Here is a 26,207-nt window from a genome sequence, read left to right on the forward strand (position 1 = left end):
TGAAACTCCTTACCTTGTTGTTGAATCAATCATAGGGTCTCAGGGTAAAGACGGCTACTCTAAGGGTTTCCAGGAGCGGGGAGCAGAGGGGTCAGGGTCATGAAGATAATACAGGGGGTCCGTGAACTTATCTTTGAATCTGAAGACTGATTTTTTAAAGTCATACATTCTTTAAATGCCTGCAGATGCTCTTATGATTAACACTGTAACAATCATTAAATTCACAGCCACTAGTTTCTCAACACTAAAAATACTTTCAGTATCACACAGAAGTCCACTAAGGTTTGATTTTTACTCTAAAAGTTGGAGAATCCAACTGAACCGGACCAGGTGGAGCCTCTTCAGATGATTCTTGGTGGGCTGGACGTTTTAGAAGGATGAGATTAAGAGCATAGCCCTCTGAGTCAACCTGGAATTAAATGCCTCTTGAGCTACTTATTGTGTGTGGCTTTTAAGATACTTAATTTTACTCCTCATTTGTTAAATAAGATAATAACAGTACCTGTCTTTCAGTGTTGTGAGAATTAAATGAGATGATGCATTTAAAGCTTTGTAGAGCCTGGACCCCACTAAGTGTCTGGTAAACTTAATAATTACTCTCATCATCTGGGTGAGCTGAGGCGGGGTGACAGCATCCAGCACCATGGGGCCAGACTGCTATGATTGGAGTCCAAATGACACTGAGTCCCTCACAATACTGCCAGATTCATGGGTGTGTGTAAAGATTAAATGAGTTCATTGATTATAAGGAATTAGAACACAATGTGGGGCGGAAGTAGCACTAAATAATTGTCAGCTATTATTGCTTTTACTATTATCTTCTTCCCTAATGCGTTAACATCTCAATTTTAATTTGATTTATTGGAATTCCTTTGTATTGCTATTTCCTTACCCCTCGAGGTACTTAATGAAGCCGGTTTGGGGCACCTGTCCTCTCAAAGGAATTTCATTTCTTCCTATTAGAGGTGAACAGCACTCCTGACATCTCCAGGGCATTGCACTAAAGCAAGAATCTGATGTCTCTCTCCCTGTCCTTGGGCTCTTTAGACCCACAGACATTTTCCAAGGACTATTCTCTGTGCTATCCAGAGCCCTGAAGATAACATTCAGCTGCGAGGGCTTTAACAGATGGCGCTGAAAGCCCGTTCACAATGGGCTGCTCCCTGCCTCGAAGTGTGTTTAATAACCTGATTTCTGTGATTGGCCTCCATTGCTTTCTGAGGCTATTCTGGACTCTGCCCACTTGCACGTCTTTATTCCCATTGTCACTACAAGAAGAGACTATTTTCCTTTCCCCCAGTGATTAGAAGCAGCACTGTGAATTGTAAAAGAACAAACTTTGGAGCTAATTAGACCTGGGCTTAAACTCCTGAACAAGCTGTAGGACCTTGGATAAGTTACTTAAGCCTTTGGAGCCTCAGTTTTCTCCAATGTAAAATGGGTATAATTTGCTGATTAAGATGTCTTATTCCTTTCTAAGCAGGCACGAGGCCAGGTACTATGGAAGCAGTGGTGAATTAGTGGCCCCTGGCCTCTTGGAGCCTGGGGTAAACAAAGGCTAAGTGCTGTAAAAGAAGTGAGCAGGTGCTGGGATAGAAAATAAGAGGGGCAGCCCCACTGGTGTGGGCAGGGAAGGCGTCTCTGCAGATGGCAGTGATCCTGGTGAGGAGTCCCCGCAGAGCGAAGAGGACAGTCCAAAGTCCTGAGGATAGAACGCGTGTTCGGAGAACCCAAGAGAAGCCAATAGGGGTAGAATGGTATCACTTTCCTTACTCTCAAGAGTCATTTGGAGGTTTAATTAAACACTCTTTAAAAGCTTTTGCTATCTAGATGCAAAAAAAAGAGAGAGAGAATTCAAGGATGAACTTAAAAAATACTTTATAGTTGGTATAACAAAAATTCCAATTAAGCAAGAACCATAAAAAATTTTTGTAGAGCATCGTGAACCAGTGTTTTTAATTCCTATTTGAATTTCTCCGTCCTCCATTTGAATAATAATTCTCTATTTTATGTCCCTTCCATCGGCTTCAGGTGGTGCCATTTTCCTTCACCTCATCAGCCAGCTCCTTACCCCAGTGCCCTGGTGACATGGAACTCCCTCTCTTCCCCCACTTTTTTTTTAAACAGAAGACCAGAGTTCACTTTCATAAATCAAGTTCAGAAGGCAGCCTCAGGTCCTAAGGCACTGGTGTTGAATCTTCTAAATAGTCCCAGTCACCAGCAAAAGAAACACAGTTGTTCCACGCAGATAATGTCATTTGGACATACAAACAAGCAGCACTATTTCCAAAACTCAGGGGGTCCCTGTGGAATATCTTTGTAGGCGTCTGCCATATTGCAAATAACAGACCTGGAGACATGGACGTTTATTAGAGGGCTTCCCAAACTCAAGTTCCATAAAATATAAGTTTAGAAATCTAACTGGTTATGCTTTACAGGTTGTTTATTCTTCTAAACAATATATTCAACAGCGATTTTTACTCGGTTTGAATCCTGGAGAAGGAGCTTCTCCTTTTCACGTTTGAATCCCAAGATTGTGTATTAGCAGCGTCGACAGAGTGTATTCCTGATACAAACCCTTATCACTTCCATCTGAGTGAATCTTTACAAGTGATTGGGAGAGGCTGCAATTGGCTAAATGAACTCAGTGATTTGCAGTCCTGACTGTATGTTAGAATCATCTGGCTTCACTCCCAAAGGTTCTGATTTAGTTGGTCTGGTGCTGCAGCCCAAGGATTGCTTCCCAGGTAATTCTGATGCTCAGCCAGATGGAGAATCACTGAGCCCCTCCCCTACTGATTGCCAGTGGTGTAATTTAAAAGGACAGACAGGAGGGGCGGGTAGTAAGGTGGAAACCTGCAGCCAGTTTCAAGGACTTCTGTAAGGTTTGTGAACTGGCGTGGACCTCATTCAGAACTTGGCCAGTTTGAAGTCTGAGTCTCCCTACCTCCCTTTTTATTCTAGTTGAGGGTCCTTTTAACAGATGAAGCAGTAAAATCAGAGCAGTGGGCCGGTCTAAGCTTCTCTCTAAGCTCCTCTCAATTTCCTGAGTCCCCAGCGTTTCTGGGCCCTTTAACCCCCTCTTCCGGTTCCTCTCTGTCTGTCTGGAGTCCCCTGACTTCATTTGCATGTTCTTTGTCTTCATACAGAAGCCAGGGCACTCTGCTTCCCCTTCCTCCGCCCTGCCCATGGCACACAGCCTCAGTTCACCCTCTGTAACCCTCCTGTCAGACAGGATCTGGTGTTCTCTTTGAACCCGGGTGACGTTAATGGGTAACTCTCCCAGAGGTGGTTGCATTTTTTTTTTTTTTTTAATTTATTTTTGGCTGTGTTGGGTCTTCATTTCTGTGCGAGGGCTTTCTCTAGTTGTGGCGAGCGGGGGCCACTCTTCATCGCGGTGCGCGGGCCTCTCTTGTTGCGGAGCACAAGCTCCAGACGCGCAGGCTCAGTAATTGTGGCTCACGGGCCCAGCTGCTCCGCGGCATGTGGGATCTTCCCAGACCAGGGCTCGAACCCGTGTCCCCTGCATTGGCAGGCAGATTCTCAACCACTGCGCCACCAGGGAAGCCCAGGTGGTTGCATTTTTAACAAGGAATACCGCCTTAATCTAGAGGGATGTTGATGACAGTATAGAATCTTAGGTGTCAGCAATGTGGACGCCATTAGAGGAGATATTTGGGAAATAATAGCTATAAAAATAGTAACTACCATGTATTAAGCACACACCCCATGCTAGTTTCATGTTTTCCCACTTAAGTTTCATAGCAGCCTCACAAGGTAGTAGCCGTTACCTCCATTTTAAGGGGAAAAAGTCAAAGTCACACAACCAGCAGGTGCTTGCACCAGGTTTGAACCAAAGAAGTTGAATTCTAGAGCCCGTGCCACCTCCCACTTGAAGGGGGAGCACCAACACTTGTTCAGACATTGCCTCGGTTCATCATCACAGCGGAGAAGGCGTTGTCTCCCTTCTCTATGACAAGAAGAATTGGGACTCAGGAGAGCTCATGGCTCCAGGATGGGCGACTGGACCTAGACTCAGACCCGGGTCTGATTGCCTCCAGAATTATGTTTTTCTCTCCATTCTACCGTGTACCTTAGAGTATGAGTAGTAAATTGCTTTTGTAAATTAACAGAATATTGTATTGCTCCAGACAAACAAGCAGGAGCCTCAGTGTGGCTCCATGAAAGCCGGGTATTTATGGCAGTGTCTCGTTCTGGCTTTAAAGACCAAGAATTGCACCCTCCATCACCTTTTGGCTAATACTCCAGAATCACAAGGGTGTCACAAGGGTGCTGATGCTGCCTGGGGTTTGAGGAACTGCCAAATACATCTCTCCTGCTTTCATGTTGAGCAGAGATTTTCGGAAACTCTGGACTTGATTCTTAGATCAATCAAGGGACTTGATTCTTAGATGAAGAAGGGAGGGTGAAATTGAAGGATTAAAGTGGTTACTACAGTTAAATAGGAAATGTGAGTTTAAAAGTTCTATGCTGGCCCAAACGTTATATACTGGCAAATAGTAGGCACTCAGTAAATGTTTGTGGAAATGACTAAATGATGAATATCTAGCACATTGGTCGGATGAGGTAACATCAGTCCCACTTCTTAATCAGGAGCCCCGATAACCTCTTTTTTTTTTTCCTGTTTACATTACAGCATTGTTTAATGTTGATTCTAGAGTGGAACATACTCTCAGAAGTCGTGACAAGTTCATTACTGCAATAAGAAATTTTCAAGAAAATCTCCACTTGCAAATAGATCTTTCTTGCACATGCACACACGTTTTGCCAACTAGAAATCGGTCCTATGGTTTAAATGGTTGGGAGGTTTAAGGGAATTCCTAATCGTCATACTCTAGGATGAATTGCTTCAGTTGGGTGATCAGTTCCTTCTCCCCTGAGCTGTCTGAAGGCTCACTAAACGGATGGGGGAGCTTTAATTGTGGCCACAAGATAGTAATTTTGGAATGTGGAACAGGTGGAGAATAAGTGAGACTTCTCAGCAGGCGTATTAAGTGATCTGGAAGGGAAAGGAGGGAACTGGCCATTCCAGCATAGGAAGAACCAGAAAGGGAAAAAGAAGAAAGATGTTTTCACTGACTCTGCAAATGTCCCAAGGGTCTGTCTGGACAGGGAAACAGCATGATAAATGCGGAGAGCTCTGGGAAGAAATTTGTTCGAATCCCAGCTTTGCTTTTTACTTTGTGTAAAACATTGGTCAGTTTATTTTCGCCTTCCTGACCCTTGCTTTTCTCATGTGCAGAATGGGTACAGTCACTGTACCTAGCCCATAGAGGTATTGCAAGAGAATTTATTATTGCAAATAATAAAATTTATATACAGTATCGAGTAGTTTAGTTGCTCAATAAACGAAAACATCTATCTTGCCCCAAAGAAACCAAAATGCTTTCCAGAAGCCAAAAGTTTTAATGTACTAAAATTTTGGAGATAAGCTCTTTCTGCAGTGCTAGGTGTTCACTGTGTACCTAACTTCTTGTCAGGGGGTTATTGTGGTTGTTGATTGTGTGCCAAACGTATGTGCCCCTCTAGGGCATGGTAGGTGTCCAAATAAATATTTATTGAACAAAAAATTGAAATGCCTGTAAGAATCTGAACAGCAGTGTTAGCAAGCATTAGCCTAGGAAGTGCAGAGAGCTTTATTATTTTATTTTTACCTCTATCTACACAGCAGGCTCAGCCTGGCTGGGTCAGGCTTATTTCCCAAGTAATTAATGATGTTCACTTCTTGTTTGTGAAGCAGAGCAATTCAGCAGGATGATGGAGAGAAATAACTTCATTTCTGGATACTAATTCCCGTAGCAGCTGTTTTCTGCTCACAGAAATATGCCTGCGCTAACGACTTCACGCTTCCAGCAAAATCACGTCACCACAGTGCATGCTGAGCTGTCTAAGGAGAAATGTGTGGTGTGTTTTTTCTTTCGGGAGACGCAGAAACATTCGTCAGAATCGACTCATTCTGTCTGTGCACGCATTTCCGATGACTTTCCTAGCTGAACGGCATCTTCTAGTTTGGGTGGCAGAGCACTATGTCACAGGGCTAATATCTTCATCATTTCTGTGCAGGGAACGTGTCCAGAGCTCCCCTAGTGGAAACATTTTCAAACACTTGCAAATGGCTTTGCCACATGCTTGGGTAAAAATGAACTCTTCTCTGTATAATGTTAACTGGAAAAAGCAATTTGCAAAACAGTATATCCAGATTGAACCAAACCATTTTTTCCAAGAACAGACATTTCACACACACACATATCTTGTTAAAATCCGGTATTAACAGTGACTGTCTCTGCGTGTGAAAGTGGGATTAACAAGTAACGTTCAGTTTTTTTCTTTGCACTGTGTCTAGCTCCGAGTGTTTCCTCAGTGAATATGCATTCTTTTAATGAAAAGTAAAACCTGTAAAAGGACAAGCCTCAGAGTTTCAGGGAACAGAGCCAAAACAATCTTCATTTTTGAAAGGCATCATAACTGTATTTGGGGCAGAGCACTTGTAGCTTTTGAAAGGTGGTGCTCAGCAGAGCCTGCAGAGGCCGCGGGCCCCTTCACTCATCGTTCAAATGCAGAGCCTGGGAGAGCCACCTACCAGGAAGAGGTTACTTTGGGAATAATTTATTGAAAGTCTCTTTTTTTGCCGTCTCTTGAGTCCCTGGCCCCCAGTACAATGACCCTGGCTTTAATTCAGGCCCCCATCATTGCTCATCAGTCTTACTCTCTCGGCCTCCTCCACCAGCTGTCCCCCTGGATGCAAGTGGACTGCAGACCTCCTGGGATGGGACAAGAGTCCTTAGCGCCACATGCAGCGCCCTCCCTGCTTCTCCTTCCGCATCACCTACTGCCTTGTCCCTTGCATTCCCCCCAGGTGCCTGCACCTGCACCTTCTCCTCTAAGCCCTCACTCAGGGATGAGGCTGCCTCTGGAGCCTTATGGAAATCCAGCACAGGCTCTGGGCCCTGCCGGGCACCAGGCACTAGGTCCTAGGCCCGTGGTCGTGTCTGTTTCCCGTAGCTGCTGGGTGGCACAGACCACCTGTTCTTCATATGTGCTTAGATGTGGTAGAGACTTCATCAGTATCTTGTCCAGTGAATAAGTGAATAGGTGTTTCAAATAGGCTTCTAAAACTTCTCTTTGAATCAATTTTGAAAGTCAAATGACCTGAGAAGATATTAAAGTAGAAGTTAATCTTTGGAACCTTTGCTCTGTTTCTAACCCTTATTCTCAGAAGGAGGTGTTCCTCCTGGGCTGGGGCTTCAGGCTGCTCCTGGGGGATTTTGTGTAGCTGTCTTTCCCATGGAAGCAGAAAGGAAGCAAGAGCGGGCCTTTGGTCCACTCAACCCTGGATTCAGCTCCAGGCTCTGCTGCTTCCTTACTAGGAGATTTTAGAGAAGTTGGTTAACCTCTCTGCGCCTCTGCTTCTTCATCTTAGTAAAAGAAACTAAAAATAGTTCCCTCACAGGTCATACATGAGATAGAATATGTGAGGCCTCTGGAATGCATTCATTCATTTGATAAATATTTGAGCGCCTGCTGCAGAAAAATGTGTGCTCTTAGTGGGAAGAAAGATAAGAAGTAAATAGGAGTGAGAAGACCCAGGAAGAAAACACAGCAGGGTGTGAAGGGGAGGGTGGTCAGGCCAGGAACCACCCCTCCGGGGAGGTGCCGACCGGGAGAGGCCTGGAGGGAGTGAGGTGGCGGCGTCCCTGGGAGGCCAGTGCCCCTCACCGCCGGCAGGGAGAGCGGCAGGTCAAGCGGCAGGAGCCGAAGTCACAAGGAGCCTGGAGGTGGTCCTTGGAGGGCCTGGCACAGCCTGGGGTTTTCATCCAAAGCGTGGTAGGAATCATCAACAGTGAGGACTCAGTAAATACATGTTTCCTTTCCTTTTTATCCTTTCTTGTACTTAAACGGCATGAAAGCAGTTCCTAAACTGTTCCGCGGTGTTGTAGCCCAGGGCAAGTCATTTCGTCTCACTTTGATTTTAGTCCACTGAACCGCCGGGAGAGATCATACCTTCTTTAATCGGTATACCTATACATTAGTACTAAATGTCGAGAAAGGACTTTGACATTTGGGCAAGTTATACAAACCTAGAGTTTCAGCGATGACTAGTGATTCCGAGGCTTCTGGTCCCTTGGTCCATGTACCCTGGTTCAGCATCCCGCTCCACTTCCTGGGGTTCCTGGGCTTGGTACTGGCCACATCGGCTGCTTCACCTGTCAAAAATTGTGTTTTCTGCTCTTCAGATTCACATTTGGGGTGATAGGTCTTTTGTCTCACTGGCATTTGGGGGGAGAATACTATGTACAGGCAAGACATGTCTGTGTCAAGTGAAGTTGATGTTGATGTGGCAGATGTCAGTCCAGCAGACTTGACAAGCTTCCAAGGGAATAAGTGTCACATGTCATTGTCACTGAAGTTGTGGGTCAATCATGCAGTGACTTAAACTGTACAAAACCCTTGTCATCAGAAACTTTCTGGTAATGTACTTGGAAGTAGCCCATGCTTTGAAATGAGAGATGAATGGTGCTATTTCATTTTCCAGGATCGGTTGATACTTAACTGAATATTTTTTCCTTTTTTAAAATTTTGTCTCTGTTACTTGGTTGTATCTGTTGGTTGTTCAGAAACAGTGGAGTCACAAACATTTGGGAAGAAAAAAATCATCTAGTTAACCCTCTTTCACATTCACATGTGAATGGTGTCTCAAAAATTCTTAAGGTTTTCAAAGAGATTTCTCTACTTAGGTTAAGAAACTTGAAACCTCTTATTATGCATAATCAACTTAAACTTGGGAAGTTCTTCCTCATGTCTGGCTCAAATCTTCGATAATTTGAGTTCTGTGCAAATGGAAAACAGCTGCAGACCTTCCCCGGTAACAACCCTTCACGTCCTTGCAGACCATGATTAAGTCACTCCTCAGCCTCTTTCCTCTGACTAAATAATGCCTTTAAACCGTCTTCAAAGTTCCCGTTTTCCACTCCTTTAATCATCTGTTGATCTTCCCTAAGCTTTTCTGCATCCTCCTTTAAATGTGGATGCCAAATTGGAACATGGTATTCTACAAAGTCTCACCGTTAACCAGGCTCGCTACCTTTCCAGCCTGTCAGATGTCTTTGTCGATCATATGGGAAATCCAATGATTTTATCAACACCCAAAAAGATGAGGACTCAACAGTTTATTTTACAGTGGACCCGGCCAAGGTTTGTGGTTGCAGCTGCTGGTTTTAGAGACGGGGGCCTTTAGCAACCCCTACGCCAGGTCTATTCTAAGAAAACGTTTCAGGCCCACAACCTTCTGCCTCCCCATCCTGGGTTTGGCAATCAGTCTGTAGTACAGGAATCCTTTCGCGAGCCCTGGTTCCTCTTAGGCAAAACCGTCCTGTACAGGACTTTACTTCTGGTTTCCATGTCTAAGTCACATGTACATGCAAAGAATATGAAATCCCTGGGGGTCTCTCACTTCCTCCCCCCAGAGAGCTTGCTTTGGAACAGATAGACTCAGGACAAAACGTGTTGCTTTCTGTGTCTAATCTTGAAACCACAGAGGAGGATCTCAGAAGTTGTCCAGAAAGCACAGGAAGGTAAACGGAAATGAAGTGTCTGGTGCCCATTATTGAGAATGAGAGGCTCAGCATGTGTCGTTGAAATATTCTTGATCATAAGCCACTGATGGGACCTATCTCTACCCTCTCCCCCTCTGCTTTCCCTAAAGACTTAAGTTGGATGGGTGGAAGTGCTCCCGGCATGGAGATTTTCAGAATCATGACTGTCAGCTGGGGTAGGCATGCAGGCCTGACTAAAGAGTTCATTGCTTATTTCTGCAGACTTCTGTTCAAGCAAAGCCCAGCTCAGGTACTCAGGCACTTCACTCCTTGGTCAGCTCCTTCCGGAAGCTGGCATTCACCATTGGCCAGCCTGTGATCTTGGACACATGTGGGCAGGAGGGCAAGAAAGAGTTTTGACCAGAATGATTATGTGGCGAGACTCCTTTTAAGTAAAGCCTACATTAGCATGACTATTTAGATACTGCAGGCTCTGTGTGAATTATATGTGTGACCAAGAGATTTGCTGGAAAGTGATGGGAAATCCTCATCATCTTTCCCTCTCTCCAGATTTTGGGGCTCGTTAAGCAATGTCTCATCGGTAGTAGTTGTACTTTTGGGAGAAGTAATGTGAATTTCGTGTTGTAACCAAAATTTGTGGATGCCTGAGACATTGGGTTTGGGGTGATTGGTTACTGGGGTCATTTTGAGTGAATGAAGGAAATACACTCAGCTACATTTCACAGGAAGATGCAGTAATGAAAAGTGCCACCTCTTCGAGCTTGTATATGTGTAGGTTCCAGAAAGGCACATTTCCATGGGTCATACCCACTCTTCATTGAAAGTGAGATGGATTATCTCGATTCCATTCTGATTAGTCACCAGGATGTTTATACACAGTTAAAAGACATTTAGTAGGCCACCTAACATTTTTTTTCCTTCTTTAATGAGGTTCAGAATTCTGATGGGATGAATTAGAACTTATCAAATCTATCATGACCCTACACACCTGCCCCACGGGGCCCTGGGCCTGTGGGGAACAGCTAGTGCTGCCCGTAACTTCTCCCTTTCGTCTTGTGTCCAGTCTAACAGGCAACCCGCCAAGTTGAACCTTCTCACCTGTCAGGTGAAACCGAATGCCGAGGACAAGAAGTCTTTTGACCTGATATCACGTGAGTCCTTTTTCTCCCGAGTCAGTTATTGTGGATTCTGCCACCAGCCTATTCCCGTTCTCTGGGTTGGAAACCGCAGCTTTCCCAAGCAGGGCTCCTTGCTGTAACTGCACACGCAGCTCTGAGAAGAGCCCTGGGCCTCTCTGCACGGAGCCCACCTGCAGGTGGGAAGGCATAACCGTGTCAGATCTGACTGCAGTGGAGTGGAATCTAGATGTGTGCAGTAAACCAGACCAGTTCTCGGCCACAAGTACACAGCTTTATCCCCCTGGAAGGATTTTTGTAAGCACACTCCCATTTCTCTCCTACATCTGCTGAATCAGTCTTTGGTGTGAGGCCCAGACACAGGTGTTTTTTCAGAAGTCCCCGGGTGATTCCAACATGTACCTGTGGTTGAGATGCGCAGACGTAGACTTGACAACACAGGTGTGCCACTGTGTCTGTCCAGCTGATTTGCCCAGCTGCAGAATCAAGCCCTGAAAGGAAAAACCATTTCCTTGCTTCCAGGCAGAACTGCCTTCTGACTTCATGAATCAGTGACACTGTGCTCTGTCACTGTCTTATTCCGCGGGTTAGAGTATGTTTTTCTCTTGTTATGAGGTTGCGCGGTGACCCACCCACCCCCCAACTGATGGCCTGTATTCTCACAGTCTTCAGAGTGAGGGGAGATTGTTTTCCTCCAGTCTGGCTCCCTGTGCTTTCACTGGTCCCATGGGTGTTCGCGGTAGCTGCGGGGACATCTCTTTGTAAAGGAAGAGGATGGCAGTGCTAATAAAGCGACTCACAAATATTCTGAAATCCTCCAGCACTGAGCTTCAGTGTTCATCCTTCTCTATAGAGCCCCACAGGACAGGCCAACCAACAGCCTATGATCTATGTGTAGAGCACAAAAATACTTTCCTGTCCCTTGAAATCCTTCTGATGCAGTCCTGAGAATGGAAAAAGCAGTCCCAGCCCAAAAGATGGACTCAGTTGTGAGACTCTGGGTAGAGTCTAAGCCGGATTCTACAGCACCTACTGAAGTTCAGATTCCCCATGATTTTTATGACCGTGAGATTTCTTGGGTTACTGATGAGAAAGAAATACGAAAAGTTGGAATTATACTATGACTTCAAAAGTTAAGAACCCCTCAATTTGAGAATCCATAGGTTATTAATAATAATTATTGAATGTCTAATATGTGCCAGGTGCTTTATAAACATGGGCAAACCTCTCAAAAGCCCTGTCAGTTTCCTGTTTCACAGAAGAAAAACCTGAGACTCAGAGGTTCAGCAACTTACACAAGGTCTCAGTGGTAAAGCAGGGATTCAGCCGAGGCGCTTGGGCTCTACTACCTGTGGCGTGTTCCTCTCTCTCAGGGAGATGGGGAGGGGGACCTACCCTGGAGCAGTCACATAGTGAGTGACTAGCTAGTAAGTAAAGGTGGTAAGTCAGTGGTAGTTTGACCTCAGTATGTAGAAACATTCTAGCAGATCCCACATTTTAAGGAAGAGCTTCCCTCATGTACACCTGCCCAAACTATCCAAGTTAAGCTGCCCTCTCCTTACCTGGGTCGCAGCTTGAGGATGATCCTCCAGCAAGGCTTGAGCCCTTCTTCCCTGAAGCCTGATTCAACCAGAGAGGAACCTGGGGCAGGATGTGCCTGCTTGTCAGGGCTGCCCTGCGAGTTATTTATCGTTTCTGGAAAGGAATTTTTTAAAAAGAAAAGCCAGTGAAAGGCAAACTGAAAAGGGAAAGTAGAATACTGAGTTCGCAGGTAGCACTCTCCGATTTGTCACCGAGATGCACCTGACCAGGTAGGGACCCGTCCCCCTTCCCACTTGTTTTTCAAAGGAAGTGCTAGCCATGCACGTGGTGTTCGCAGTTATTTTGTTGTATTCTTGTTGCCCTTCAGAAAAATAATATTGACAAAGTGAATCGTGTAACTGCTGAAACAAAATGTTGCAAAAATAAAATTATATTAAAATCCTGCTTTTAATGTGTTCCCCACCCCGCAGGAACTTTCAAAATTTGCATTAATACCTAAGGTATTCTGCTTTCTAAGGTTTTGCTTTTTTCTCTTTTTTTGTATTTTAGATAATAGGACGTATCACTTTCAGGCAGAAGATGAGCAGGATTATGTAGCGTAAGTAGCTCTGAAATAACGGCACGATGCCTTAAATTGAAGAAGCATCTCTCTGTCCTGTACAGTATACCTTTAAGTTTTCTTTTTTTTACTGAGAATCCTGGTGGTTATTTCTCACCTCTGGGCCTTCACATGTGTCTCTCCTCTCTGTCTAGGGTGCTCAGTAAACTCAGGTGCCCCCTGCAAGGTTCTGCTCAAGCCACACCACCCTGGGGGTTTTGCTCCCTCCCTCCTACCCTGCACCCTCTTCACACCCCCTCTGGATCCCCTGGCTCAGCCCAAGCCCTCTGGAGACCTAGAACTTCTTGAGGGCAAGGACTGTGCCTTCTTCATTTCTAATCCCATCATCTGCACTTGGGAGGGGTTTATTCAGTGTTCAAGTAATTCATACTTGGTGGAGTGGAATGACTACCTTTTGCCTTCTCTCTGGGTGCTGGTGGTAGTGATGGAGGGGACTTGGTTTTGATGAAGACATCCTGGCATCCTGCACGGAAAGCTGTTTATTTTCCTCCAAGTTACACGGAGGAATTTTCACTGCCTCATTGAGTTGTTCTCTCACGTGAAAGTGTCCAGTGAATTGAACAGGGAAATCCTTTCTCATCTCACTGTGGAAGGAGGCAGGTACAACAGAAGAGCAGCTGCATGTTTAAAGGCAGGCAGACTTGACTTCTAGTCTTTGTGACCTTGGAAAGATCATCCCGCCTCGGCCTTCTTGTCAGAAAGATGGGTTCTAGCCCTCGCTTGCAGGATTTTGAGACTTGAGGTAAAATGTGAAAAGCTTCTCATACAGTGCCAGTTTTTTTTTTTTGCTCCCATAAACTCAAAGTGACTTTTAAAGTATTAAAACACCGTTATGCACTATTTTATTTCTTAATACTTTTTTTGTATGCCTGTTACTTTAAAATAATTTTAAAGCTTTTTGAAGAATTTTCAGAAATAGTTGCTTTGATTCTTGACCCTTTTGAAATGTAGCCATTTCACCAAATTTGAATTATTCCTCCAGAAAATGAATTGTCCTTTAAATATGTATTTTCAGATTATCATGGCAAACTTTTTAAATTTCTTTATTTGTCAGGAGTTTTCAAATAAAGAGGCAAATGTGGCATAAGAGAAGGAACTCTGAAAAAAGGGTGTCAACAGAACTGCTTTCTTTTCCCAGTCTGACACCAGTCCTGCTCTAGGGCCTTGGGCAAGTCACTGAATCTCTCTAGGCTTCTGTTTCTTTAAAGCATTATAAACGCTAACTCAGAGGCTTGCTGGAGGATTATATTTCAAAAATCACAAGTACGTGGCACATAGTAGATACTGGTAATATCAGATAGCCTAAATCTCAAAATGCCTAACGAAAGCAAAATAGAGGCTTCTGCAGTCAAGTGAAAACTCCAGCATCATCAATGCTGCTGCTGATAAATGCACAGTGATCTGCCCCGTGGAACCCAGATTCTTGACTTGTTTTTAACAGAACAATTTCTAGTTTCTAACTTGAGACTAAATGATAGAAAAAATATTCTTTAACTTAAAAGGTATTCAGTGCCCACCCCATCCCCCCATTCCTGAACAGTTGTTGGGTTTTCTGCTTCACAGCAGAAAAGCTAAGCTGTGCCATCCTATTTCTCACAACAGTGAGGGTGAGCGCCACCTAGAGTCAAAGGTATGACTTGCAGTTCACCTCTTCCAGGTATCAATACTTTGCTTTGGTTTTTAATTCTCATTGCTGTCTCTATTACTTATTCAAATGAAATGAAAAACATTTCTAAACCACCGTTTGTTCTCATTTTTTGTTGTTTTTCATTTTCTTCTAGTTAATTTGGCTTTTGTTCCTCATTCATGAAAGTAATACAACTCATTATAGATTCAAACAATTACAGAAAAATAGAGTCAAGCGTTCCATCTATCTGTTTTTCCCCACAAAAAATCACTCAGAGACAACCAGTATTTTGGTGAATTTCCTTCTATCCCTTTTTTCCCCCAAACAAAATAAATAATTCACAAATACATTTAAATTTGAGATTATGTCTTATGACAGTTTTTTTCCTGTTTATTTCATAAAACATTATATTGTGATCATTTCCCCAAAGTCATCCAAAAATTAGTTGGAAACTTAAATTTCAATACCTGGTTAACTAGTCCACTTTGTGGTTATTTCAGGCTTTGTTAGTCAACCCCTGTTATTGGGTATTTAGGTTGTTTTACGCATAGATTGGTAGCAAAGGGTTATTTTGTTGGGTACATATTGTGGTCATGCTGTACATATATTTTAATAGCCTGCACTTTTCAATTCATTAAATAAACATCATGTTTCCATTGTTAATGTACCTTTTTCATAAGCATGAATCTTCATGGAAAAATGAAATACCCCTTCACTTTCACTTTTAAGTGCCCCCGCCGACATGGACTCCCAGAAAACAATGCCTTTTGCTAAACTCTCTTTCCTGCCTCCTATTCCTTTCTCACCTGTTCTGTCTCATCCTTGCACTAGGTTGGTCCCACTCTGAGTCCTCTTCGTTCTGACTTTCCCTTTATATTCTGTCTCCGTGGAAATGCAGGCGCCTGTGTATTCGCGCAAGCCCTTGGTTATTGATATTCACCCTCTCATCTGTTCCTCTCATCTCCTAGCTCTCTCCTGTGTGTTGTTTTCCATTCTTTGTATTGCTATGGGGAGGTCTCTTTTGCCAGTTCTGCATGAAAACAGATTCTTTTGCAGGGGAAGGAGAATGCAATGGCCAACCAGGCTCTTACGTTTTCTCCTCCTGTTTCTGACAACAGGTGGATATCAGTGCTGACGAACAGCAAAGAAGAGGCCCTCACCATGGCCTTCCGTGGAGAGCAGAGCACGGGGGAGAACAGCCTGGAGGACCTGACGAAAGCCATAATTGAGGACGTCCAGCGGCTCCCAGGCAATGATGTCTGCTGTGACTGTGGCTCGTCAGGTATTTGCCCCCAGACTTGAGCCGCTTGTTAAACATTCCTTCTCTTCCTGTAGAATATAAATGAGCAAGTTATTTAAATGCCTTAATCTCCTTGTGGACACAGACACATGTATGCCCAGCTTGAATGGTCCCACCTCTTAGTGCTTTCACCCCTTCCGTTTGCTCTACCTGGGAAGCTCTCACCTGCTCTCCCTAAATGGCACCTGCCAAAATGCCACCTTTCCTGTAAGGTCCAGTTAAATGGACAGTAAGTGGAGAGCACTGGACATGGAGTCCATCATCCTGGTTTTGAATCACCCGCCCGCTTCTCAGACCCTGGACGACCTCATACCAAGTCCCTTTACTATTCTGATCTTCACTTTCCTCATCCTGAAAGTGGGATAACAAACCTCACCTGTTATGAGGGCTTAGTGAAATGGCGTATATGACATTGGCTGGCACACGGTACCTTTCTTTCCGTTCAGTAAAACCTCCCCAACCTCTGTATCACACTGGTGTCCCCTTGCTCCAAATTTCTGTTCTCAAATGGCATCTGTGTTACTTAGGTATTGACAGTAGCTAACGTTTATCGAATGCTTACGTTATAATAAGGATTGTGATATTTGTTTTGCTGGTCTTTACGTACTGAATACTCACAGAATCTCTCTGAGCAAGATAACTAATATTATCCCCATCTCACAGACGAGAAAACTGGGGGAATCAGAGAAGTTGAGTGACTTGCCTGAGGTCACACATCTAGTTGGGGTCAGAATGTCGTGCAAACCTATCCTTAAGCATTATGATCTACTTTTTGATTGTTTTACTAGTACAGATGGGCTCCTGTATACAACAGGCCATAAGCACCTCAGAGGCAAGTCTCACATCTTCTGCTTTTGTGTACGTGTGTGATAGTGACTGACACAGTGTCAGGATATGGCAGAGGAGACTCTGCTCTGGGGCCCTTGGGGGTTGTAGAAAAAGCTATCTTATTACCAAGAGGTGCTTGTGGAGAAGCCATAACCGGGATGACGGGTTAAGGTGAGTTGTAGCGTGGAGGTTAACAATGGCTGTAGAACCCAGTCCGTTGTGAGCTGTACTTAGAAGGCCTTTAATCTACCACTGTCAGGGTGTTTCCTCGGCCTCCTGTACAAAGTCTTTCTCACATTTTCACAAAAATATTTTCAATTCAGTATTGAAGGGATAGTTTTAAAATTTGTCTTAAAATTTGCTCTCTGACAGCTGTTAGTTTTTATAATAGCCCCTAAGCTAAACTGCAAGCATCCATTTCTTCCATTTAAATTTTTCCCTTATAGTTTTTAACAAATTTTACTACTGTTTTAGCTTCCTCTGTAGTTGGCACACTAAAAATTAGATATCTTGTCTTCAAAATCCTTTCCACAGAACCCACCTGGCTTTCAACCAACTTGGGGATTTTGACCTGTATAGAATGTTCCGGCATCCATAGGGAAATGGGGGTTCATATTTCTCGCATTCAGTCTTTGGAACTAGACAAGTTAGGAACTTCTGAACTCTTGGTAAGTAGTGACCTGTCATGAATATATTTAGTATATTGCTTTGGGGGTTTTTGTTTCTGCTGAGTACAAAGAATTCTAGTTCCTGAATTTAACGAATTTACATAGGTATTTAAAATGTAAATTTTGTGGTATGTAACATTGACTGTTTCTATTTCCTGATTGAAGAACTGGCGAATCATACATTTCTATAATTAGCTCCACTAAATGGCTCTTTTCTTCTAGGATAGGCTTTTTCAAAGCTGCTTTTTTCCTTTTGGAATAGTTTTTATATGATTCACTGTCATAGCAGTAAAGGGAGTTAGATGTTGAACTCACATGTTCACTTTATCTAGTGGCTTATGTTATTAAAGATAATGACCAAAGAGTTTTTCTCTATTTTTACTGTTTGTAAGTTTGTAACAGTACACATGAATTGAGAGTGGCCTGTTAGCTACTGTCATAAACCAACCACTCCTTAACCCATAACTTCTTTAGGTAGTCAGGGAAAAAATTGTGTGCCGTTATGGTGTATAGCTTTATAATATGGAAAGGGGGCCCTCATCAGGTCCAAGTTAAACTGGTCCCACGGTTCACCAAATGAAGGAAGGAAAGGCCCACTTGGCATCTCCTATAATACCTTGTGGCCATCAGTCCTGTCTTGCGTAACTGGAACCCTGGTGCCTGTGAGAGAGTCCTTCTGCTAAGGGTGAAAGGGTTTGAAGTAAAGTAGGGCTTCTCCTCACACAGGAGGCTCTCGATCAGGACCTGAGTGTGCCTGGGGCTCAAAAAATCTGAAAGCCTAGCTTATCACTAGCCTTGCCTGGAGCAGAGTACTCCAGAGTCAGGGCATATAGTCACCCAGCCAGCAGCCTTTGTCATCTGAGCACCCACTAAGCAATGATGGCCTGTCTTGTGTTGCATGAGCCCCTTGATTTAGAAAGTATCATACTGATACACGGCTCCCTATTCACTTCAGGATCATAGAGAAGAGGCTCAGACCTCATACCTGAAACATTCTTCTTTAGTATGAAAACGGTGTCAGTCCATCGTAAACACTTAACTATGTGATAAATCCAAGAGACCTGATCCCATGAATGTTTCATAAACTTCACATCAATCCCCAAATTACCTCAATGACCAAAAGCCTTTCAGGACAAATTTTCTTGGAAGGGTCTTGAACCCAGAAGCAAAATGGTTCCTGGGGCCTCTTCATTAATTGCCTACAGCATCTTAATTGGTACCCCAAATACAAAGGAATCCTACATTCTTTTCTGTCCGATAACAGTAAAATCTGCTTTATCTAAAAATGAGTTGTGGTGGTAATTGAAAAGCTATTGCTGTTCATTAAGCATTTAACCTAGATTCATATTTGGAATCTGCTGTCTAATATCATATAGTGTTATAGTGTGTGTGTGTATGTGTATGTGTAGGACCACATCCTATTCTAGTCTAACATTTATCACATTATGTTTGTGAAAATTATTAGTTTTCTTATCCACGGTTCCACTAGTCCATTAGCTCCTATAGCAGGGAACATGGTTTACCCATCTCTGTATTTCCAGCACTCGGAAGTTCAGTGCCTGGCACAGAGTACGTGCTCAGTAAGTTATCTGTTGACCAGATGGATGGGCAGTTTGTATTTTGAGTCACATGAGGGAAAATATGTATTCAGAAATCTCAAAAGCAAGTAATAGGAAACTTTTAAACTAGTAGTAAGGAGTTTGCTATATTGTGTTTTGTTTATGTTACAGCTGGCCAAGAATGTAGGAAACAATAGTTTTAATGATATTATGGAAGCAAATTTACCCAGCCCCTCACCAAAACCCACCCCTTCAAGTGATATGTAAGTACTTCTAATACAATGAATTCTTTACTGTTCTATAATTGTTCTTCTACTCTCCCCAAAACTTCTCAGTGGTCGTAGTATTTTTTTTCCCCAGAGGAAATTTCATTACGAGGAAAAAGCAGAGAAAAGTAAAGTGTTTGAAACATATTTCTGGAATGACCCGATTATTTTCATCATCACCTTTCCCTAGGTAGTTGCAGCTGCTCTGTGGAGGATAAATCTTCGTAAGGACAATTATCTCTTAATCCTCACATGTTGTGATAAATAAGAGACATACAAAAGCAACGGGAGAGTCCTATCAGATTGGCAAAAAGCCAAACGCTTAACAGCCCACTCAGCCAGACTGTGGGGAAACAGACATCTCCTCTCCTGTGTTGTTGGTGGGAGTACAAATGGTACACTCTCCATAAGGGGCAAATTAGCCATATTCATCACGATTATAGATTTATTTACCCTGACTCAGCAGCCCCACTTCTGGGAAGTTCTTCCTGTTCTGTAATGGAAAAGGATTAGGAACAAAGCAAGTGTCTACCTACAGATACAGGATGAAATATTCTGTGGTATGACCACACAGCGGAACCCCTTGGAGATGTAAACAGGAATAGGAAGCTTCTTCTGTCCTGATCTGGGATGATCTCCAGGATTACTGTCAAGTGAAAACATCAAGGTGCAGTGCAGTGTTCACGGCACGCTGCCTTTGGGGCAGGGAAGGGTGGAGGGCATGGGAACAAGTGCACAGAGGCCCCCACGCCCCCGACCCAGGCACACTGTCCAAACTCAGGAGCCAGATTTTGGGTACTTCTACTGATTAATCCCTCACTGTGAACTCTCGCTACTCATTATCTGGACTCAGACACCAAATAGATTTGGACAGTGAAGGACACACATAAACATACATATTTATTTAAATTTGGGTTTGGTTGAAGAAACACTGGCAAATACCCAGGAAACTAATGAAAGCGCTTCCTCCGGGGTGGGCGTAGGACCTCCTCAGTAAACACTTCTTGATATCATTTTTATTGTTGAGTCATGTGAATCTTTAAGCATATTCAAAAAGGTTTACATTGAATTTACACTTTAAAATTTTAAATCCTGTGGATAAATAGAAGAAAAGAGATTTAATTCTGACTCGAGTGATCAGGGAAGCCTTTGTGACGTAGACACCAGCCTAAGTGTTTTGCCAGCCCCTCCCGGGTGGTTGGTTATTCAGGCACCAAATTTGCAAAGCACTTTATGGGGCACATTCGAGGAACATGTTTTCTTCATCCTGAAATCACGAAATTCGATCTCCCAGAGGCCTCTTGGTATTTGTCTTTTCTTGAATTTGACAAATGCATATTGTACGTTTAGTCTGTGCCTCATATTATGTCAGATGCTGGGGAAATGTCAAAACACAAACTAGATATAAACCCTGTCCTCGTGACACCTAGAGCCTAGAGAGGAAGCTAGGTTTAGTTAACCAAGAAATTAAACAGTGAACCATTTAGTCGTAGTCGTGGTAAGTGTCACAGAAGAAAAGTTAGGGATGTTGGGGGCCTACATTGAATATAATATCCTAAGCTAATCTGGGGGGGCGTCTGGCTTAACAGCAACCTTCAAGCATCGTCCTAGCACAAACACTGCTTGGATGTCTTTTTCACACTAATGAGCTCAAATTACACTGAGAACTAGGGCTTTCCGAAGCTAGTTTGATCATAAAACACCTGCAAACAAATGTGATCCGGGGTTACTTCACAAATGTGGTAACAGTAAGTGCTCAAGCGCACACACGGCCCAGTCTTGCCCACGCCAGTGGTTTTGAAGTGTTTACATGACCCAAACCTCGAAGGCATTTCTTTAGGATAAATCTCATAACAGCGTGGGTTTTTGTTTCCTGCGTTTCACGTGGGAGACAGCATCAGCACTGCCCCGTCAGCTCTGTGGCCTCCGTCAGGCCTTCCCCTTCAAAGAGCTCATGATTCTCCAAATCTCTAACGTAGCTGCTGTTGCCAGACTCCGGGAGTTCAGATCCACTTCCTAAACTGTGATCTTGGGCAAGTAACTTTGACTGTCTGAGCCTCAGTTTCCTCATCTTCAAAGTTTGTCAACTCCCTAGGGCGTGGGGAGGACTAATGAGAAGAGCTTAGAGCAGCTGTGGGCATGTAGTGAGTATTTACTGCTGCTGTCATCATTATTGTTGTTATTCTCTCATTTGGGCACAGCCGAGAGGAATGGAGTGAATCTCCTGTAACATGATTAAATCACTCACATATTTAATTAAGCAGCTTCTATGTTCCAGGCACACTTTCAAGTGCTGAAGATACAGTCAGTAGCGAACAAGGCAGCTCCTGTCCCGCTTACGTTCTGACTGGGGAGAGGAAAACACAGGGAATGAGGAAGTAAATAACCTCAGTTCACATGGTAGTTGGTGTCAGCAGGAAAACATAACAGGGTGAGGGGTTGACGTGTAGGGGGTCAGGGAGCATCTGAGGACCCGACATTTGAGTTGAGAACTAGAGGGTATGACGGGCAGGTGTGAGCGAGCAGGCCAGGCAGGTGGACAGTAAGTGTTGCTGCCCTGAAGGGGGACGGGCTTGGCGTGTTCACGTGATAACAAGGAGGCAGGTGAGGCTGCAGGGAACTGAGCCAGGAGAGTGCTGGGCGATGCCACAGAGATGGGGCCAGACACGTAGGGCTCTGCAGGTCGTGGAATGGTTTTGGATAGTATTATTCTAAGTGTGATCAGAAGGTGTCAAACAAAGGGAGTGACATGATAAGTTACGTTTTAAACGGATCCTTGTGGCTCAGTGATGCCCAACTGGGGCAGCTTTGCCCCCACAGGACACTTGGCAGTGTCTGGACACATTACATCGTGACGTGGGCAGGTACTGCTGGCATCCGGAGGACAGAAGCCCGGGATGCTGCCACACATCCTACAGTGCATGGGATTGCCATCCGTAACAAAGGATTATCCAGGCAGAATGTCAGGAGGATGGAGGTTGAGAAGCCCAACTGTGGCTGATGAGTGAAGGACAGACTATAGGGGGCGGTGGGGACAGACTGAAGAGAAATTTATACGAGGTCCACTGAGAAATAAAGATAAAATGGACTAAGGTGGTAGCGGTGGAGGTGGTGAAAAGTAGCTCAATTCAGTTCTCAATGTATTTTGAAGGGAGGACCACCAGGATTTGCTCATCAGTTTAAATATGGGGTGTTCAAGGGAATTGTTCAGATGACGCCCACGGTTTTTGGCCTGAGCATCTAGGTAAATGGCCGGTACCGTTATCTGAGCCAGGGTAGGTAGGAAGGACCGGGTTTGGTGGGGGACAAAAGGAGAAAGTTGTCTTTCATCTAGAGCTCTTGGCATCCAGACTTTCAGACGAGTCTGTTTTCCACCCTCCCTACTGCCCCATGCCAGAAAGCCTTTCATTGCCGGGGGACTAGATAGAGATAACTCTGAGTACCCAGAAAGGGTTAAACACATCCTGCCTAGTGAGAGCTCAGACACTTCCTGTAGCCACAGAATTGCAGAGCCAGGGCTGGAGGTGGTCTTCTAGGTGACCTGGGGCAAATATACCTCAGTGCCCTCTGCATCTCTTCTGCTGGATCATCAGGTAGCATCTGCGTGATGCTTCGAGCCACAGGAGCCCGCCTGCAGAGCTCGCTGCAGTTTAGATCCACCTCCCTGCCAAGGATGCTAGTCCTACCCGCCTTGGATAAGAGTAGAAAGGAAGCTTAGAAATGAACCCATAGCCGTGCATCATTCTTTGTTCCATACCTGTGCTCGTGCTTCCCTGGAAGGTAGTAAGTAAGGCAGGTATGATTGCTAATACGTCACAGGTGAGGAAACTGAGGCAGAGCGAGAACTTGATTTACCCAGGGTCACGGAGGTAGCAAGTGGTATCAGACTTGAATTAAGCCATCTAGTTCTTAAGTCTGACGCTCCATCCACCACACAGTAGCTGCCTTTCAAACTTGATGTAAGTCACACACAGCAAGTCTCAGAAGCCAGGCTTAGGCCATCCTTTCAGGTATCTGGAGGTCTTCCAATTCATCAGGTTTCGGCCATTCTAGGAGGACTCTGACCTAAGCATAAAGGACGCTCTTGAGTGTACAATCTTGGTTCCCGAGCAGAATCTGCAACTCACCAAAGGCTCTGTGCCACCGTCAACCAGCTCAGCTCTTTGCTGCCAACCCAGAAGGAAAGAAAAAAGCATCAGCGCTATTTTAAACAGTGTTTCCAGGCTGTGGGATGTGGGAAACAGTAACAGCTACCACACATGGAGTGACTATTTCTGAGCAAGAAATTTTGTGTCCCATGAATTAGAGCCCTCTTGGAAAGGGGAAAGCACCTATTCGCTGCTGTATGTTCTTTAATTCAAAATATACCAATGAGTTATTATCCCCATTTTCAAATGAAAAAAAAAATACTGAAGGTCATAAAGATTAAGTGGTTTACCTAAGGTTGCACAGCTGGTTTGCTGTAGGACTAGGATTCGAACCCAGAATCCATTCATTGTCTTTTTATTAATTGGCTCATGTAACGGGTGAGTTCAGGTACAGCTGGACCGAAGATGTCAGACAGTATCATCTGGACCTTAGCTCACTCTCCTGACTCTTGTCTCTCCTTTCCTCTGAGCCAGCGTCCATCTCAGCCTCTCCCCAAAGTTGACCATCAGGCCACTGAGGTCATAGACTCACCCCTGCAGCTGGGAGGTGGGAGAGGGGGTAGGTCCTGAAGAGAAGGAGAAATGCACCAGGCCCACTTGGGCTTTGGGCATGTTATCCACGGCAAGAAAGACCACTGTCTGTGTCCTTCTGGAGCTTCAACGGCAGCTGTGCTGAGTGTCAGTTTCCTGTCAGTGTCTTCATTCTGTCTTTGCTAGAATAAACTTGGTCTAAACCTGTTTGCTGGAATGTTGAAGAGAAGTGTATCTTAATTAAAATAACTCTTCTCAGGACTTCCCTGGTGGCGCAGTGGTTGAGAATCCACCTGCCAATGCAGGGGACACAGGTTCAAGCCCTGGTCCGGGAAGATCCCACGTGCCACAGAGCAACGAAGCCCGGGCGCCACAACTACTGAGCCTGTGCTCTAGAGCCTGTGAGCCACAACTACTGAAGCCCCTGCGCCTAGAGCCCGTGCTCTGCAACAAGAGAAGCCACTGCAATGAGAAGCCCGCGCAGCGCAACGAAGAGTAGCCCCTGCTCGCCACAACTAGAGAAAGGCCACGCACAGCAACAAAGACCCAACGCAGCCAAAAATAAATAAATAAATAAGATAAAATAACTCTTCTCAGAGAGAACTGTTTGTCAGAAAATGTAAATCTTTCTTAGCTCTTGGGAAATAAAAAGTCTTAGTTCATTTTGCTTTGCTCTATTTTAGGACTGTACGGAAGGAATATATCACTGCAAAGTATGTAGATCATAGATTTTCACGGAAGACCTGTTCATCTTCATCAGCTAAACTGAACGAATTGCTTGAGGCCATCAAATCCAGGGATTTACTTGCACTAATTCAAGTCTATGCAGAGGGGGTAGAGCTAATGGAACCGCTGCTGGAACCCGGACAGGTACAGCTTCACTGAAATCAGGATGAAGAGGGATCCGGGAAATCGGTTTAAAAGATGACTCGTTTTATTGTAACACTACAGAATGAGACTGTTATACATTAAGTGATCGTGTCTGAATCAGGACAATTTGAGAGTGAAAGGGGCTGCTATTAATAATTACTTTGGGGCAACTGACTTAAACGAAGCCTGTCTAGGCCAACTAGAACCTCTGACCACCCTATTTATACTTACCCTTTCCTTTTAGGAGCTCGGGGAGACAGCCCTTCATCTTGCAGTCCGAACTGCAGACCAGACATCTCTCCATTTGGTTGACTTCCTTGTACAAAACTGGTACGGTTTTTGTTTTCTCTGAATATGCCTTGTGAGTTAACACAGACCAGCCCTATTGGTGGCCTACCTCAGGACTCAGCAAGCTTTTTCTGTAAAGAGCCAGATACTGTTATAGGCTTTGCAGGCCATGAGGTGTCTGTCACAGCCATTCAACATTGTCATCATAGTGTGGAAAACTGCCACAATCAGTATGTAAACAAGTGAGCATGGCCATGTTCCAGTAAAACTGTATTTACAAAAACAAGCAGAGGGCCAGATATGGCCTGTGGGCTGTAGTTTGCCAACCCTTGGCCTAGATAAATGTAAAATCCTATCTCTGTGTCCAAAACCTGCTGCATTAAGGGAGGTTGAAAGAGAGGACATTTAGCAGCACAAGGTAGCAGATCTGTGAGTTTTCATTGTTTATAAGTTCATGGTAAGAGATCAGTATGTGTGGCTGACCCAATTGCTAATTCAAGTTTAGAATATACTAATAGGAGAATAATATTGAACACAGGAGGTTTAGACTTGCTGGATTCTTTGTTGGGTAGTTCTGTAAGCTACAGATTAGGAGGAGGAACTAGAGCTCATCCAAAGGAGAGGGATTAAAATAGTGAGGGGATTTGAACTCACATACGAAGAACGGTGCCTGGACACAAGCCAGATTGTACAAACGCCCAGCCTCTTCCATAGAGGTGGTTCAGTGTAGTGGTTAAGACCATTGGCTCCAGAGACACACTGCCTGTGTTCAAATCCCTGCTCCATCATCTGTGTCTCGATAATCTCGCAAACAAGCACTTCATCCTCTCTGTTTTCATCTAAAAAATAAGGGTTATAGTACACCTACCCCATCAGGTGGTTGTGAAGACTAAATGAGCTAATACACGTAAGAGACGTGTGTCTGTCCTGTACACAGTAGGCACTCAGTAAATGCTGTTATTGTCATTATGTTGCTTACAAATGGAAGTGTCATGTTAGAAACGTCATCATCTTCCCTGCTTATAAGAAGTAGGTCGCAAATTTGACTCAGTTGTTAGCATGGGAAAAAGTGGTTAATCTGTGGTTTTAAGTTACAGAGCAAGTCATTTTTTTCTAATACTTTCATTTTGCAGTGGGAACCTGGATAAGCAGACGGCCCTGGGGAACACGGCTCTGCACTACTGTAGCCTGTATGGTAAACCTGAGTGTCTGAAGCTGCTTCTCAGGAGCAAGCCCACCGTGGATGTCGG

General features: G+C 44.3%; 1 protein-coding gene across 8 annotated transcripts in view; it reads left to right on the top strand.

Annotated features, from left to right (window-relative positions):
• The window catches only part of ASAP1 (ArfGAP with SH3 domain, ankyrin repeat and PH domain 1), a 357,862-nt gene that overhangs the window by 293,920 nt on the left and 37,735 nt on the right, over positions 1-26,207 (top strand). For all 8 annotated transcript variants that reach the window (XM_082363047.1, XM_082363048.1, XM_082363046.1 and 5 more), the window contains 8 exons: positions 10,639-10,726; positions 12,803-12,851; positions 15,618-15,781; positions 17,162-17,295; positions 19,026-19,117; positions 24,483-24,669; positions 24,914-24,999; positions 26,091-26,206. In XM_082363047.1, the coding sequence (XP_082219173.1) occupies positions 10,639-10,726; positions 12,803-12,851; positions 15,618-15,781; positions 17,162-17,295; positions 19,026-19,117; positions 24,483-24,669; positions 24,914-24,999; positions 26,091-26,206 (916 nt within the window). The remainder of the gene's footprint in view (positions 1-10,638; positions 10,727-12,802; positions 12,852-15,617; positions 15,782-17,161; positions 17,296-19,025; positions 19,118-24,482; positions 24,670-24,913; positions 25,000-26,090; position 26,207) is intronic.

This window comes from Balaenoptera borealis (assembly GCF_965194805.1).
Source record: "Balaenoptera borealis genome assembly, chromosome: 17".
NCBI classification, from domain to species: Eukaryota; Metazoa; Chordata; class Mammalia; order Artiodactyla; family Balaenopteridae; genus Balaenoptera; species Balaenoptera borealis.